This window comes from Jaculus jaculus, chromosome 10 (assembly GCF_020740685.1).
Source record: "Jaculus jaculus isolate mJacJac1 chromosome 10, mJacJac1.mat.Y.cur, whole genome shotgun sequence".
NCBI lineage: Eukaryota > Metazoa > Chordata > Mammalia > Rodentia > Dipodidae > Jaculus > Jaculus jaculus.
The window spans coordinates 74,263,466-74,279,449 of NC_059111.1; the positions used below are offsets into that span (position 1 = coordinate 74,263,466).

At 35.5% G+C, this 15,984-nt stretch overlaps 1 protein-coding gene across 1 annotated transcript in view; it reads right to left on the bottom strand.

The window, feature by feature from the left end:
- Positions 1 to 1,376: 1,376 nt before the first annotated feature.
- Positions 1,377 to 15,984, bottom strand: part of Ppp1r3a (protein phosphatase 1 regulatory subunit 3A) — a 34,346-nt gene continuing 19,738 nt past the window's right edge. Inside the window, exons 2-4 of the mRNA XM_004658563.2 lie at positions 5,960 to 6,018; positions 5,707 to 5,831; positions 1,377 to 3,668 (exon numbers count right to left, since the gene is read on the bottom strand). Coding sequence (XP_004658620.1) covers positions 1,377 to 3,668; positions 5,707 to 5,831; positions 5,960 to 6,018 — 2,476 coding nt within the window. The remainder of the gene's footprint in view (positions 3,669 to 5,706; positions 5,832 to 5,959; positions 6,019 to 15,984) is intronic.

Below are 15,984 nucleotides of genomic sequence, written 5' to 3' on the forward strand. Positions count from 1 at the left end.
TCCTATGAAGTATGAAGCATTCTAAGAGTGACACTTTTCCATGCACTAAGTCAAGTCAAATTTATCATTCCTTTTCCCTACATTTGAGACTATCTATGCAGACTATGAATGGAACTGCTCTGCCATAGAATATAGCATGGCTTCTCATGATAATTATTCAATAAAGTTGTTGAAAAAACTGCATATCCAATTTGCAATGTCCCTACCTTACTAAACTTATTAATTCTATTATTTCACATTATCCACAATTACCACAAATGAAGTAGTCCAAACCGCTTCTGTAATTGACATTTATTTTTTCTCCAGTAGGCTTCCAAAAAAAACTACTTGCCTAGTTAAAGTTTTGAGTTATTATCTTAAACCTAATATTCATGTGGTAAATATCACCATAAACTATTTTTTGTTCCAAGTTTATATTGGGAATTAATTTACTGTTTTACCAAGAGAAAGATTAAAATTTTGTTTGAAAATAAAAATGTGAAGTATAAAACAAAAACTTATTTTATATATCATTTTTTATTATCATTTGGCGGCTTATGCTGTTTGAGTAAAAAACTACCCCATGGTGCATTTAAATTTCAGGTCTGAACAATAATTGACATTGAAATTGATCAGCTATGTTGCAGTCTCTCTATTCCTGAGAAAAACTTTCACTCAAAAAATTTGTATATGTGAATGATAATTTCCCAATTGTTCCAGAAATCTTTGTCAAAATTGCTTCACCCATGCTTTGACTTGATATGTGTAAAAGAGATATGTTATGTACATATAAAGTATAATTCAAGTGAACATAATATATTTCTTCACTTTAAGTTTACATACTGTTATATATATGGATGTTTCTTTGCAAGTATGAAATGGAAGTTGACACATTTGATCTGCCGATATGTATTAATAAATGAGACAGTAGGAAATGCAAATTTCATGGTTGGATTCTAAAAGACAAAAAATTCTCTGCTATTGTCCATGTTTTATCTATTTTTAAAAACCTTAGTGGGGAAAGTACTCTCAGGGAAAAAAAAAAAAATGAAGCTTTGCTGCAAAAGAAATGAATGCAAGAAATAGCACTCTCCGTAGTGAAGAGACATGAAGCATTGCGGCTTCACAGCCTGCTAAGGAGCAACAGCTGTACCTAATTTCAACTTGACGTGCTTCAGATCTCATATTCATATAGGTATTTAATGATCCAATCATAATGGTCCTATATAGAATAATTACTTATATGAAGGAGCAAACTTCATAGGCATTCTTTTTAAATGATCCTTCAAGAGAAAAACTGCGCTGGTTCTTTGAACAATGAATAGCCTCTTTCAACAGTCCAAATGTTTGGAGCTAAATAGCTTATCTTGCAAGAGAGAATAATAATTATGCCAAGCTCACTTCTTTTTGATGGATTCCTTTTGCCTCCCCCCTTCCCAGTATAACCAATACAGTGAAAAAAGGTAGAATGCCAAGCCTATCATTAAATCATAGTAATAGATGGTTACAAGAAATATCAGAAACAAAAGGCAATAAGGTATTTTAGAGTTGATGTACTTTGAAAGCACAGATTCGCTCCTTTGACCTTGACTCTCCTGGACAGCAAGGCCACTAAAAACACAGCTCTCAGATCCCTTGTCACCTGAAGAGCATCGTGACTGTCCAGCACTCATGGAGCCTTCATTTTCATGCCTTACCTCATCCACATTATCAAGAGGTTCATTGGTTAAAATCATTGGCCCTAGAGAGTTTTCCTTGCTGAATTCTCCTCCTTGGAAAATCTGGCCCATGTGTCTCTGTTTTCTACTACCTGGCATTATATCTGAACGTGTGGAAACATCTTTAGGTTTAGACACAGCTTGGCCCTGGATTTCATCTGTTGGATTACAATTGTAATCTGTCTTAGAAGGAATAGACTGTAACATCATGGTAGTAACGGTTTTCTCTTCAGTAATTGCCTGTGAGCCACTCTGAAAAGCTCTGGTTGTGTCCAAGTTAAAAGCAGAATGGACAACTGCATCTAATTCTGCTTGCCTTGATAATTCTTGGGCCTGTCCATGAGCTCTATTTCCTATGAATATGCTTTTGTCTGTTGATAACACTCCTGAACTTGAATCCAGTTTGGATGTCACTTGCTGCTTGCCTGTACTGACCTGTGAGGACTGCTTTCCCCATGCTGTATTTCTGAATCCTCCTGTCTCCCTGTCAAGTCTCTTCCCAGGATGGTACGTAGACATGGTTTCCTCCTTCTCCATTTCACCTACATGTATATTACAAATATCTAAATGTGACTCTTTTAAAAAATCCTTGTCATGGATTATACCTGCTGATGCTCGTTGACAAAGGTTATAATGTGAATCATCATTTCTCCCTTCATGTGGATCAAACGCTGTTTCTTTTACCTCGGTGGGCCTGTCACTTCGTGCTGTCTCTGGAGGTAACTGAGCAATTATTCCGTTTCCTCTAGCAGACATGCTTGCTGAAGTACTTTCTAATGTTGTCTTAATTATATAAGCTGCAACTGCTTGTGCTTTCTGGGTGATCCCACCATCAGCGAGAGAAGACAGTTCATAGCCGTCTGTTTCTTGGCAGGTAAACATTTGTTCAGTAGGAGGACTTTTCAAACTCGACATGTTATCTCTCTTCCCCTGCATGCCTTTACAATCTCCTTGTTCTTTGATCTGTTCAGTTATATTTCTTTTACTCCCTCCTTTTCCCGGACTTTCCAGAACATTCCAATTTTGATGCTGTGTGTTCTTATTCTCATCTTCAGTATTAGTAAAATCAGATTTTTTTCTATCAACTTGTAAAAGGTAATCATCTCTCAATACACTTTCATTTTGGGGTGAGCCAACTTGACTAGGAATTTGTCCTATAGTGGCATGTTCTCCTTCCCAATTTACCTTTGTCCTTATTGAGGAAAACTGATCTTTTGTGGTGGCCTTTGACAGAACTGTGTGATCTTTGCTTGGCAGACCAATGAAGGCTTCCTTATGACCTGCAGTCTCTTCCATACTTATGGTTGGGTGGCCCATTTTTCTTTCTTGATCATGTAAGATTAATTGCAAATGTTGGCTTTGTTTCTCATTAACATCCAGACATGTTTTTTGATCCTTCTCAACTTTCCCCTTGCCATAGTCATCTTTGTGAGATACATTGGATTCTTTCCCATGTATGGATACATCTGAGCAGAAGTCTCCTCTAAAACATTCCCAATCTTTTATTCCGATTTTCTTTGTTCCTTCTTTAGGATTCTTGTCAAGGTCACCTGCCATTATTTGACCTGGGAAGGCACAGGGTATCTGTGTTCTGCCAATCTCATGGGCTGGGTTGGCATTATCATCCAGGACTTCTTTGCTGATGGTGTCCAAGTGCATAAATTCATTTTGTCCAGTATCTCCCAAAAATGGTCTTGTTTCTCCCACATCTGACTTGATTTCCTCCAAAGGTTGATGGGTACCCTCACTTCCTGAGGTATATCTGTTGCCGTAGTAAACCTCTCCTTTGAAGGAGCTTTCTGCTGAGGAACTTAATGACAAAGGCCTTTTGAACAATTCAGCACATCCTTCACCGGGAGTTTCCATCTTCTCTGACCTCCGAGTTTTATTCATGCAATGGACTGGATCTGTTGAAAATTTATTCTTTTCATCTCGGGAAGCAGCATTTCGACATATTACATGTTGATTTATCTTAAGGGATGAAAAACAACAAACAGACAACAATGAGCACATGATCTTTGAAACTATACATGATGAATTAGACAGGATTTATTAACTCAGTAATAATTGGGATTTCCTTGACTCACTTCAATTGTAGATTACATGCAAGCTCTGCAAGATGGATGTTTGGGGATGACTCTTGTAGAATATGACTTGAGAATGAGATTAGTTAAAAAAAAGGGAGGGGGCAAATTAATCACTATCCTTCCCAGCTTCCAAACATCACATTGTATTATTCAACTATTCCTGCTTGTCATTGCACTTTCTCCTCACTGAGCATATACACATTGATAGCTCCATGCTAATCAATTAGAGAGCAGCTTCCTGGGTACCCCTTGCCACATTTATACTTGCTGTAGGTGCCCCCATTACAGTTTCTCTTATTAATATGTTTTCTGCAAAGCCTCTGCAAACTATTAATAGCAAAACGTCACTCAAAGAAAAGTAGGGAGTTAATGTCTCTGCAAATTCTGTTTTAATGACCCTCTGCCAACTGGTACTCAAATGTATTTGAGCTCCTCAGTGATGCCAACTGTCAGGATTTAACAGTGAGATGCCTGTGGTATTTTTTTTCCTCCTCATAACTGACATTTGCATGATCTCAATAATTATATGCAAATCTTACGTTTTCCCCTTCTTCTCACATAAGGCTCATGTTACTTGTCAACTGCACAGCTGTCTTGTAAGCCAATGCCTGTGGGTTTCACAGATTTGGTTGTATTTCCATCTATTATAGAGCTTCATTGTTTTATGCATTAACATCAGCATGGAGCAAATTAGCATCTAAATTACAGCTCCCAGTTCATTTATTGGGCATACAATCTCAGTAACTTCTAAACAAACTTTTATATTTCAGTCTGCTCATGGTAATGAGGTGAAGTATGTGATTTTTTTTTTTTCAGGGCCCTTTCTTATATTTTGTGGTTTGCAAAAAAAAAGGGCAATGTTAACTTTCAATTGGTAAGAATTCTCACAATGGGTGACAACTTTGTAGTTCCTTAAAGTTGGAGCAAAGTAAATTGCATAGTTTAGTGATGCGGGTGCCGTATCACCCCCCCAAAAGGTGAAATATGTGGGGAGAGAGATGAGTTCTATTTCTTCTTAGTTTCAGCACTGACACTTGAAGACATATGTGTCATTTTAATCATAGACAATTATGAATATATGTATCACAAAGATGGGAGCTTCAACCCAATACAATAAAGGATAAATTGCATTACATGACTCATTTACTTCTATATTTTTCTCTGTGTTAAAACTGCTATCCAAACTACCCTCCCCCAATTCAAATAGACTGAATATTCACAAAGTATGAAATTTATAACAAACTTAATATGAAATTTACATTACTGAATTCAGTACTAAAATGTAACAGTACTGACTTTAAAACTAAAGTGAAAAATACTGAGTTTAACACTGAACTGTACAGTATGCAATCCAATACTAAATTGTATAATACTGAATTTAATACTAACTCATTCAGAGCTGACTTTGCTCCCTTTTTAAAAATCATGGCACAAGCTTCTTTCTTCTCATTTGATAATTGAATATTTTACAGTGATATGGAACCTCGTGATTCTCACTTGGATTGAACTAAAACACAATGCAACTAAATGTAAGAATGTCAAAAGATATCAGAACATAATGATCATCTAGTCCAGCCCCCTCATTTTACGGCTGCCTTTATGTTAAGTGTACACTTGTCACAGGATTAGAAATACACATCAAGATGGTGCTTCCTCTCCTCTAATTCCTCTACACTATTACTCAGAGCCACTGCTAAGGAGATAAGAAATGCATGTCATTAATTTACCACTACTGAGACTAGAAGCAACATAGTGAAATCCAAATGCCTTGTTGCTCAAGCTAGACATGCAAGGACAAAAAGAGCTATAGCTTCACAACTGCAAATTGTATTAGCTGAAGATATGGAGACTCAGGAATTGCAGCTCCTTTGAACCATAAATAGATTCATCTTTGCTAATGCCGTGGCAACCAGAAAACTTACCATCAAGTCTGAATCTTTTTCATTATGTTCATCATGTTGCCTGTTTATATCTTTTACATTTTGATGACTAGTTCCCAAGTCTTTCATGTCTTCATGGGAACAAATGATTGTTGGGATATAGGTACCTGAAAAGTTAATATAATTGTTATTTTATTAGTAGTTTTCATTGCAGACTTTAGCCAAACAAATTTTGTGTAAAAACAAAATATGAAATGTTACACAAATTTTTGTGTAAAAAAATATGAAATGTTACCTGTAGTATTGGAATTCTCAAAATTGTTGTCTTGTGATGTTACTGATGATTCTTCTTTACTGCTAAGAAAAAAAAAAAAAAATTTGTCCTGAAATTATATCTTCTAAGTGTTTATACAAAGGGCAAACTTCAAATGGATAACAACTTGGTAGAACTTTTCATAATTTTGTATGTTTTTCAACTTAAGTAAAAATTTTCTTTTAGAATGATGCAGCAATAAATGTTGGCTATTGGGAAAAAAATAAATAATTTATACAATGTAATATTATTAAGTGAGATTATGTTGCTCATATTAAAATGTATGCATCCAGACTAAAAATACATGTAAATGTAGATTATTCCATCATTCTTTAATTTAATCTTTGTAAATAAAATATTTTTCTTGGTTTAAATGCAAAGTTTAATAAACCAATAGTTCATTTGTGGTTATAAAATTGTTTTCCTACATTTTAATTATTATTTTTGTATACTTATTAACTTAAAATTAATTCAGCTATATGGATTTACACAGCTAACTCTCCAAAAAGGAGTAAACGAAACAACCTAACTAAAAACAAAAAAGAAACTAAATTTATGTTGAGGTCAAGATTTCGTATAGAAAATACCAATGGTCGATTTTAAAGCCAAGACTCCAAACTACCCAAATTCAAGCACATATTGTCCTTGAAAATGATTCACATTACATTCCCTTTCCTACTGCATTCTTACTGGAACAAATAAGTCCCTTTTCCTTTATCTGTAATCTGTTTGTGGGTAGATTTCAAAGTTCATTAAAATTTAGATTTGGTAATAATACATAATAGGAAAACTATTCTTAGTAAAAATTTCACTTTGTGCATAGCTATATATCACAAATTAATACTTCAGAAATATTTGGATGAGATTTACATTCTCTTGTACTGCCTCAGCTGAATTTTTACAGTGGGTTTTTCAATGAGTGTTTTACAGCAAAACAAAACTGAAAAAGTTGGCAGTAGTTGATAAATTTATGTAATAGAGTCTAGTGTGTACTGTACTGGAAATTTTGATGCTAAGTCCCAATAAGGCTATTTATTTCTATCAATCATGAGAAAATTTAAATTATTTCATTCTGATTATGTAAGAAGATAACAGTTTTGCATGTATTTATGGATTTTTTGAGGTAGGGTTTCACTCTAGTGTAGGCTGACCTGGAATTCAATCTCAGGTTGGCCTCCCTGGGACTCATAAAGGGCTAAGGACAGGTGATATATTTCTGAGAAATAGCAGACAAAGATCAGGATACTATTTTAATAAATCCAAGAATTCTTATAAAGACTCAGACACTGAGACAATGTTATAATGGTAAAAGGATGAGTTGACCCTTGAAGACTGAAGGCTCAGCAATAGAATGACATACATCTAAAACTTTAGCACATGGCCAAATGAAACATGTCAGAAAACAGGCACTTTTCAGAAAGGAAGACAGAGGTAATGGCTACACTAAAGAGAAAATATAAAAATGGTACGTATAAAAAAACTTCAACTTCCTGAGCTGGGCTCAGTGGTTAAGAGCACTTGCAGCTTGAACATGAGGGCTTGATGTGGCCAGTTTTATTCTCTACCACTTACATAGAAAGCTAAGCATATTCTTTCATTCTTTCTACCTCCTTTTAGAGTAAATAATGAAGATTGTGGTTGATGGGAGAGAACTCATGCCCTTCATTTGTATAACCACCAAAATATTGTCCAATCTTTAGTAAATAACCTCCCCATCATGATTAGGCAATTTAAATCAGTGGGTCATAAAATAAAATAAGGTATGGGAGTAGAATGGGGAATCTAGTAGGAAGAGTACGAGTTATAGTGGGAAGGGAAAGGGGAAGAAGGGAAAAGTAATTAAAATGCATTGTTTACAGGTATGAATTTGTCAAAAAATATGGTGTGGCCACATAAATCTATAACCCCAGACCCATGTGAGGTGAAGAAATTGCTGACTGAAGCCAGCAAACATAGAGACTCTATCTTAAGGCAATACAATGATGAGGAACAAAGGCAGACCCCTATTATCTGCAAAAAAAAAAAAAAAAGGCACATCTCACATCACAACACAAAGACTCAAAACACAATGTTTGTATACAAGGTCAAACAACAACAAATTCCACATTGACCAAATCTGTAAAATGCCAAAACTTTACATTTCTTAGCATAAATATATGTAAATGTCTTTTGAACCAAATGTAGGAAATATTTTTTATAACAAAAAGACAGCACTATAAAAATGAGTTTAACTCTATTAAAACTTGGGACCTGTATTCATTAGAAGACGTTATAAAGTAAAAAATATAAAGTATACATTGGGCAAAGATGTTTACATTACACAAAACCAGCACAAATGAGAATAAAGAATATTTTTATATATCTAGCCCACTCTATATATAACAGAACATATTACCACAAATCATCAAATTAAATTCACTTGCTGGTGAAAGAAGAATGAAAATCAAGATATTTAAGAATGAAATTAACAGGGGTGAAAAGGCCTAAAGTGAGGTCAAGGAAAGAGACTGAGTAAAGGTGGAGGGAGGGCTAATCAAAATCTAAGGGGATGCAAATAAATCATTTGGAATCCTCTGATTTTGGATAATGGAACACTCAGAAGCCATAGATCGTTGTTAGAAAAGTTTCAGTGCCAGGGATGGGTTTCCTCCAGTGAGTTGTTGACCAGGAAGGTCCCAGATGCCCCCAAAACATTATACGACATTGTCAAGGCCCTTGGTTTCCCACCAGGAATAGATGGTAAGACCCTATTGCTGAAGACTCCACATACTTGGGCTGCAAGGCCACTGAAAAATCCTGCTTGAACTGAGCTGATAACCTCCTCCATGTAGACCAGCTGACAGAAAGCTAGAAGAAGCCATTCTACATGTAGTTCAATGGGAGAAAGAGAGACCACCAGTGAAGATACTCAACAGTGGACACTGCAAGCCTTATAATTGGCCAGCCAGGCCAAATGAGCCAATGAGTGCAATAATGCCACGTCTGTCATGGTGGAAACCAACTGCCCTCCAATTGGACTGAAGGCCTGCTCCATGGGAGGGAATACATCCCTGACATTGAAAACTTAAAACAGGGGTAGTCATGAGCCCTAGGGGTATAACGTCTGTTGATGTCTGGAAAAATGTATATACTATGCTCATCAAACTGCCCAGTAAGCATTTCTCTTAATATTCATACCCTTATATTAATGCTACTCTCACTTTGGGTAGAGAATCTTCTCTTTTCAGATGGCAGTGACCTTGGGATGACTCAGAAGGTATCACAGTGCTGGAAAGAAGTGACTGGAGTACTGAGTAACATCTCGATCACACCTTCCAAGGCTCAGGGTCTAATGCAGAAGAGGTGGCGGAAAGAATGTAAGAAATAAAGTAAGGGTAGTACTCCTTACAACATGTTCCTCCAGACACAAAATGGCCTGGATATCCATGACCTCACCATGCCTGACACTACCTACACAAGACCATCATAAGAGGAGAAAAAGATCATGACATCAAAATAAAAGAGACAGTTACTGAGATGGGGAGGGAATATGATGGAGAATGGAATTTCAAAGGGGAAAGTGGGGAGAGGGAGGGAATTACCATGGGATTTTTTTATAATCATGGAAAATGTTAATAAAAATTGCAAAAAAGTTTAAGAAAAGAATGAAAATTATATATATATTTACCTTTATGAAGCAAGAGATATTGCAACAATAAATCCATAAAAAAAATTTCACTCAGTACAGACAGGGAAAGCTCAAAAGAAAAAATAAAACACATACGTGCAGTAGGTATATGAAGAGATAGCATTGTTAGAGAAGAGATAAATGAAAATCAAATGATAAGGTTACAGTAGTGGTACAAGTTTAACTGATAAAAATTTAAAGCTTATCAGTCCTAAATATTGAAGATAGATTGGTGCTGCATGCATTCCTGCACCTTGCTGATGAAAGAATAAATAATGAAAACTACTTTGGAAAATGGCTTAATAGAATTTTCTAAGATTTAACATTTAAACACTCCATAACCACTACATCCATTCTTAGGTATACACACAGGAGAAATATTTGTGCATGCAATCTGAGGATGTTTCATGTCTACTTATGATATAAATATTAGTAACATAATATTTCATGAGTATTCTCAAATGATTACATAGAAGAAAATCCCATTTTACAGAGCACAAGCCCAGTGAGATGATTTATATGTGCACTTTAAGGAAAACACAAAATACAATGCAAAATTTCTTAAAAATAAATCTTGAGTTTCAAGATCACACTTACCTCGGATGGGGCAAGATAGGGGGAGGAATTAGCACAGGAGATGATTAGAAGTCTTCTAGTACTTGGTTTCTTTTGCCAAAACTTATTACATTCTTGAAATATATAAATATTTTCAGTCTAGTTTGAAATAATTTATGAAAAGAAATGATTTTCTCTCAGGCATTTTTACCTATCCGAATATCACTCTGAAATTCAAAGTAACAAAATCGTGACCTGGTATATCTAAAATATTGCATTAAATAGATCACAAGCTGAAAAAGAAGAATGTACAGCTATTGATGGCCGGCTTCCAAATGCATGTGCTTGTTAGTGAATATATATAATCTTTAGTATTTTTCATATCCCTTTATGGCCCTTGAGTTCAAGGGATGCCCAGAAAACTGGAACTCAACTTTTCAACTAGTGAATAGCATCACAGTCATTAAATGGAAGACAGACATGATCACATGATCAGACTTTTTTTTTTTTTTTTAGGGACTTTTCTTTGGCATTTGCAAAGACAGCCTAGTTGGATGCACCACTGTGAGATAGGAATACTAGGTATCAGTTTTTATTAATGTTACAGACACAAAATGGGAATTAAAATGATATTGAGCATGGCTGGAGAGATTGCTCAATGGTTAAGGTACTAGCTTGCAAAGACTTAGAACCAGGGTTCAATTCCCCAGTACCCATGTAAACCCATATGCACAAAGTGGCACATGCATCTCAAGTTTGTTTGCAGTGGCTAAAGGCTCTTTTACATGCATTCTCTCTCCCTCTCTGTCTCTCTGTCTCTCTTGCTTTCTCTCTTTCTGTGTGTGTGTGTGTGTGTTTCTCTCTCTTAAATAAATAAATATATATATATATATAAAGTATTTTAAAATGATTATGAGAAGATCAGACTTGAGTTGTAACTTGTAATGTACTATTAGCATGATTGTTAATAAATTACCCTGTACATGGATTTTATTATTATTATTGTTGTTGTTGTTATTATTATTATTATTATTTAATGCATCTCTACCTAATCTTGAGTGTTATAGTTCTAAGAACTAGAAACTTTCAAAAATTTAAACCAGGGTAATTTAAGTCCGGTGATGACTGTTAACTGTTTGGTGTATGAGTCAGAAAAGCGTTGAATTAGTGGGAAGGCTATTTTGTGGTTCTTTATGGGTAGGTGATCTGTTACACACAGATACTCAGGTAAAAACTTATCAGCCTTCCTCCCTCTATTGTGGACCATGTCTCCACAGTGAAGCAGCAAGTTATACCTGGGTTCTTGGCCTGTATTCTCATTCTCACTAGAGCAAAAAATAAAAAATAAAAATAAAAACTTCCTCATCCACATTGCACCAAAATCCATAACATTCTAAGTAGTCCTTGAAAAATAAATTTATTGTATTTAAGAATTCCACCTAGATGAATTACTAAGAGACTAAAAATCAAACTCGTATGGTAACTTTATGCATTTCAACTGTCCAAGATTCCTGCTATTTTGTCCTTTTCTTCCCTCATGGAAAGTTCATTTCTCAAATACAGTATCTCCTGGAATTTCTTTTTACATTAAAAATGTCACCCCTTCCTCTGTAAATTCTAAATGGATATGCTTCATCATGGACATAAGTTGGGGGACTAGAGAACGATCATGCCAGATCTCCTGAAGTGACACTGGTGAGAGGCCACAGGTCGTTTTGACAGTGCTGTACCTCAGTGCACCAAGTCCACTAGACTTAGCCATGCTGAAGGCTTCTTATATAGCAGGTGAAGCAGGAATTAATTTGTTTAGATTGATTTCTGGGGCCCAAGCTCAGTGCCCCTACTTTATACCAGTTTTATGTTCACTGCACCATGCTTCCCTACTGTTTTCACAAGACTTAGAAGTCAAAGACAACTGTGAAGCATTTGATTTGAAAATTTAAACTACATAACCACTATCGCTTCAGATAGGGAATATAAACAGGCAACCATGGGATAAGGCCTTTGACCAAATAAGAGATGGAAACTATCGCTTGTTGAAAGAAAAGTGCCTAAATTTGTCATGCTTTCTCTCTCTTTTTAAAAATTTTTCACAATATCAGGCTCACAAAATCTACATGCTGAGGTAAATTTGTTCCTGTTTAAAAGTGAAATTTATATAATGACCTAGAATGGGCATTGAATGTCATTTGCTGATTGTAGGAAGAAGTGATTGGTTTTAGCCAATGTTTATGACGTGTAATAATAGCTTTAAATTTATTGCAATCAAATTTCTTCACACAGTTTTCAATAAACAAATATTCTACTAAATATAAATTGTAGCTTTTCATGATTGCAATGAATAATATGGTGTCCCTGTGCTCAAAAGATTCATAAACTTATGGAAAAGATAAACACTTTTTAAAAAGAGCAATAACCCTAGAATATAAGTGTGTGCCCAGTGGGGAGCAGAGCAAGGTAAAAATAGTTACCAGGAATAAATGGCCTCTTTGTTAGAATCTAAATAAGAGGTAGAAATGGCTAGAGAAAATAGAAGCAGGGGCTGTAGAGATGGCTCAGCAGTTAAAGACACCTGCTTGCAAAGCCTACCTGCCCAGGTTCCATTCTCCAGTACGAAGCCAAAGCCAGATATACAAAGTGGCATGTATATCTGGAGTTCATTTGCAGAGGGAGGAAGCCCTGGAACACCTCTCTCTCTCTCTCTCTCTCTCTCTCTCTCTCTCTCTCTCTCTCTCTCTCTCCTTCTTTCTGTCTCTCTCTTGCAAATAAATAAATAAATATAAGGTCAGAAATTGAAAACTGAAGATATTATATGCAAATACATTATCAGGAAAATAAAAGGTGAAAGTAAATTAGCTACTTCATGGCACATAAACTTTTATGTCAATAAAGTCCACTCAAAGTACAGTTCAAACATCTCTATCAAAATTATTGGATATGTTTTTTGAATGTTGCTTTACCAGATATATTGATCATATATATATTGATCAGTATCCATGAAGTAGGGGTGTGTGGTGGTTTGATTCAGGTGTCCCCCATAAACTTAGGTGTTGTGAATGCTAGCTCCCCAGCTGATGGATATTTGGGAATTAATGCCTCCTGGAGGGAGTATATTGTTGGGGGTGGGCTTATGGGCTTTATAGCCAGTTTCCCCATGCCGGTGTTTGGCACACCCCCCTGTTGCTGTGATCCACCTTATGTTGGCCAGGGGGTGATGTCCACCCTCCGCTCATGCCATCGTATTCCCCTGCCATCGTGGAGCTTCCCCTCGAGCCTGTAAACCAAAATAAATCTCTTTTTCCCAGAAGCTGCTCTTGGTTGGTTGATTTCTAACAGCAATGCTAACTGGACTGCAACAGGGTGGTATTCTGCACTGTTAGCTAGAACCTCTGAGTTAAATGAGATGCATTAATGTTTAGAAGAATTGATCAAACTTCCCATTTAGAAAAAGCAGAAGGTAGTCACTCTAAGACTATGGGATATAATGAAGGGCTTTTATGGTTTAGAGTTTTCAGCAAAACATACTCAATTTTTCTAAAGATAGAAATAGCTCTATGCACAAAACGAAATAGTTGTCAGGCTGAGTGTCATAGGGCACAATTGTCTTCCTAGCATTTAGAGGCAGAACTAGGAAAATTGACTCACTTCAAGGCCATCCTGGTATATAAAGTACATTCTAGGCCAGCCAGATCTACCTAATGATGAGATCTTATTTTAAAAGAAAAGAAAAAGATAGAAAGGTAAGAAAAGGAAAGGGAGAAACAAAAAGAAAGAAAGAGACAAAAGAAAAGGAAAGGAAAAATGAAAGAAAAGAAAAAATATAATTATGCATCCATACAGGCTTAGAAAAGAAGAAATGCATTAAGAAAGGACAAACCTTAAATACTGCACAGAATGAAACTTTAAAACTTTAATAGGGTAGGAATTTCAAAGTGTTTGCAAGCTGTCTTATATAGGAATGAGCAAATAATCATTGCTTTGATATTGCTTATTCAGAAATTTGACTCCACAGCTTGTTTACCTCTGAGTTCATTTATAAAATTAGAAAAATCTCTCTCTCTCTCTCTCTCTCTGGCAAATAAATAAATTAAAATAAAATATTTTAAAAAGTGCTGGAAGGATGGCTTAATGGTTAAGATGTTTGCCTGCAAAGCAAAGGACCCAGGTTCGATTTCCCAGGACCCACGTTAGCCAAATGCATAAGGTGGTATATGCATCTGGAGTTTGTTTGCAGTGGCTGGAGGACCTGGCATGCCCATTGTCTCTCTCCTCTCCCTCCCTTTCTCTCTCTCCCTTTCTCGCTCTGTCTCTCTGTCTCTTCCCTCCCCTTTCTCTGTCAAATAAATAGAAAATATTTTTTCAAAAATAGAAAAAAAATCCTTTGTAGTCAATTTTTCTAACTCTCATAGCATCTTACGCCAATAAGGAATCTTCTACTTGTATAGTTCCGTCTCATCATTAATAAAGAATAGTTAAACAATATTAATAAAGTCATACAAGCTATCTTGAGTCTTGGTCACCATGTTGAGATTCTTTCCATACAGAGTCAGTGCATGTAAAAAGAGCACTTTTATGCAAATCTGTCTCTCTTGCTACTTAATTGTGACTAAACCAGCTACATTGCCTCTTGCTTGGTGCTTCAGTTTTTTGTTTTTTTTAAATTGTCACTTGCTTCTTTAAGATTAATTATGTAGCCTAACATTAAATATGTGGAAATACTGATGAGTTGATTATCATCAGTATCAGTACTAATAAAACATACCATAAACACCATGCTGACCTTCACCTTTATTGCATAGAGAACAACTACCATCACTTTTTATTTTAAATGTTCACTACTTTTAGCTTTTTATATGTTATCATATTATGCATTGGAAAGCTACTTTTGAGAGAAAGACTTGCAGCCCATGATAATATACTTGCCTAAACTTTAAAATATGCCCTTTTGAACAGAATCCCATATGACATGAACAGTCAGTACATCTGCATATGAGCAATTTTTATCTAAAGGACCTTTTCCAAATATAAGGTACACTGGAATGTCAGCACACACCTTCTTCTATTTTACTCAAGTGATTTATTCAGTGTCAGAATTTAGTCACTATGTTAATATTACTGCAGTTTCTGAGTTTGTTGTACTTCCATTCTTGTAGTTTATGTTAATCTTAACCCTGTCAAACTATAGCAGCTTAGATACAGTTAAGTTTTTTTTCAAATCTTATAATTCTGTTATGCTAAAATTTCTTATGTCCCTAAAATGCATGAAACTTTTTTTCTTCAAAATGTAGTCAGATACAAGGGAATTAACCAATTAGCTAGTGTGAGTGCAAGATTTGGTCTTCAGTAGCAAAATATAACTCTTTTCTAAAGGGATTGAAGATATTGGCAAAAACAAAGGACCATTTCCCTAAAAGAGTCTTAGATGTTTTTGCATTTAGTGTGCCTTAACAATACCCCAAAGTACATACAACTGTCTGGGTAGAACTAAAGCTAAAATTCTTGGACAATATCTCTCATTTTCTGATAAACAACAAAAAAGCAAACTTTAATTTACTTTAGAAACTTAGTGAGTCCTTTGTGTTTAAAGCTTGTGGTCTTCCTTAATTACTTTTACCCTAATTTTCCTAAAGGAAAGGAAAATGTGTGATTTTTTTTTCCTTCATACTATAAGAAAGGTCTCCTTATATAACACAGGCTGGCCTCAAACTCTTGATCCTTCTGCTTAAGTCCTTTCAATGCTTGGATTACAGAATGAATAATCAGAACCTTATCTGGGATATCTGAA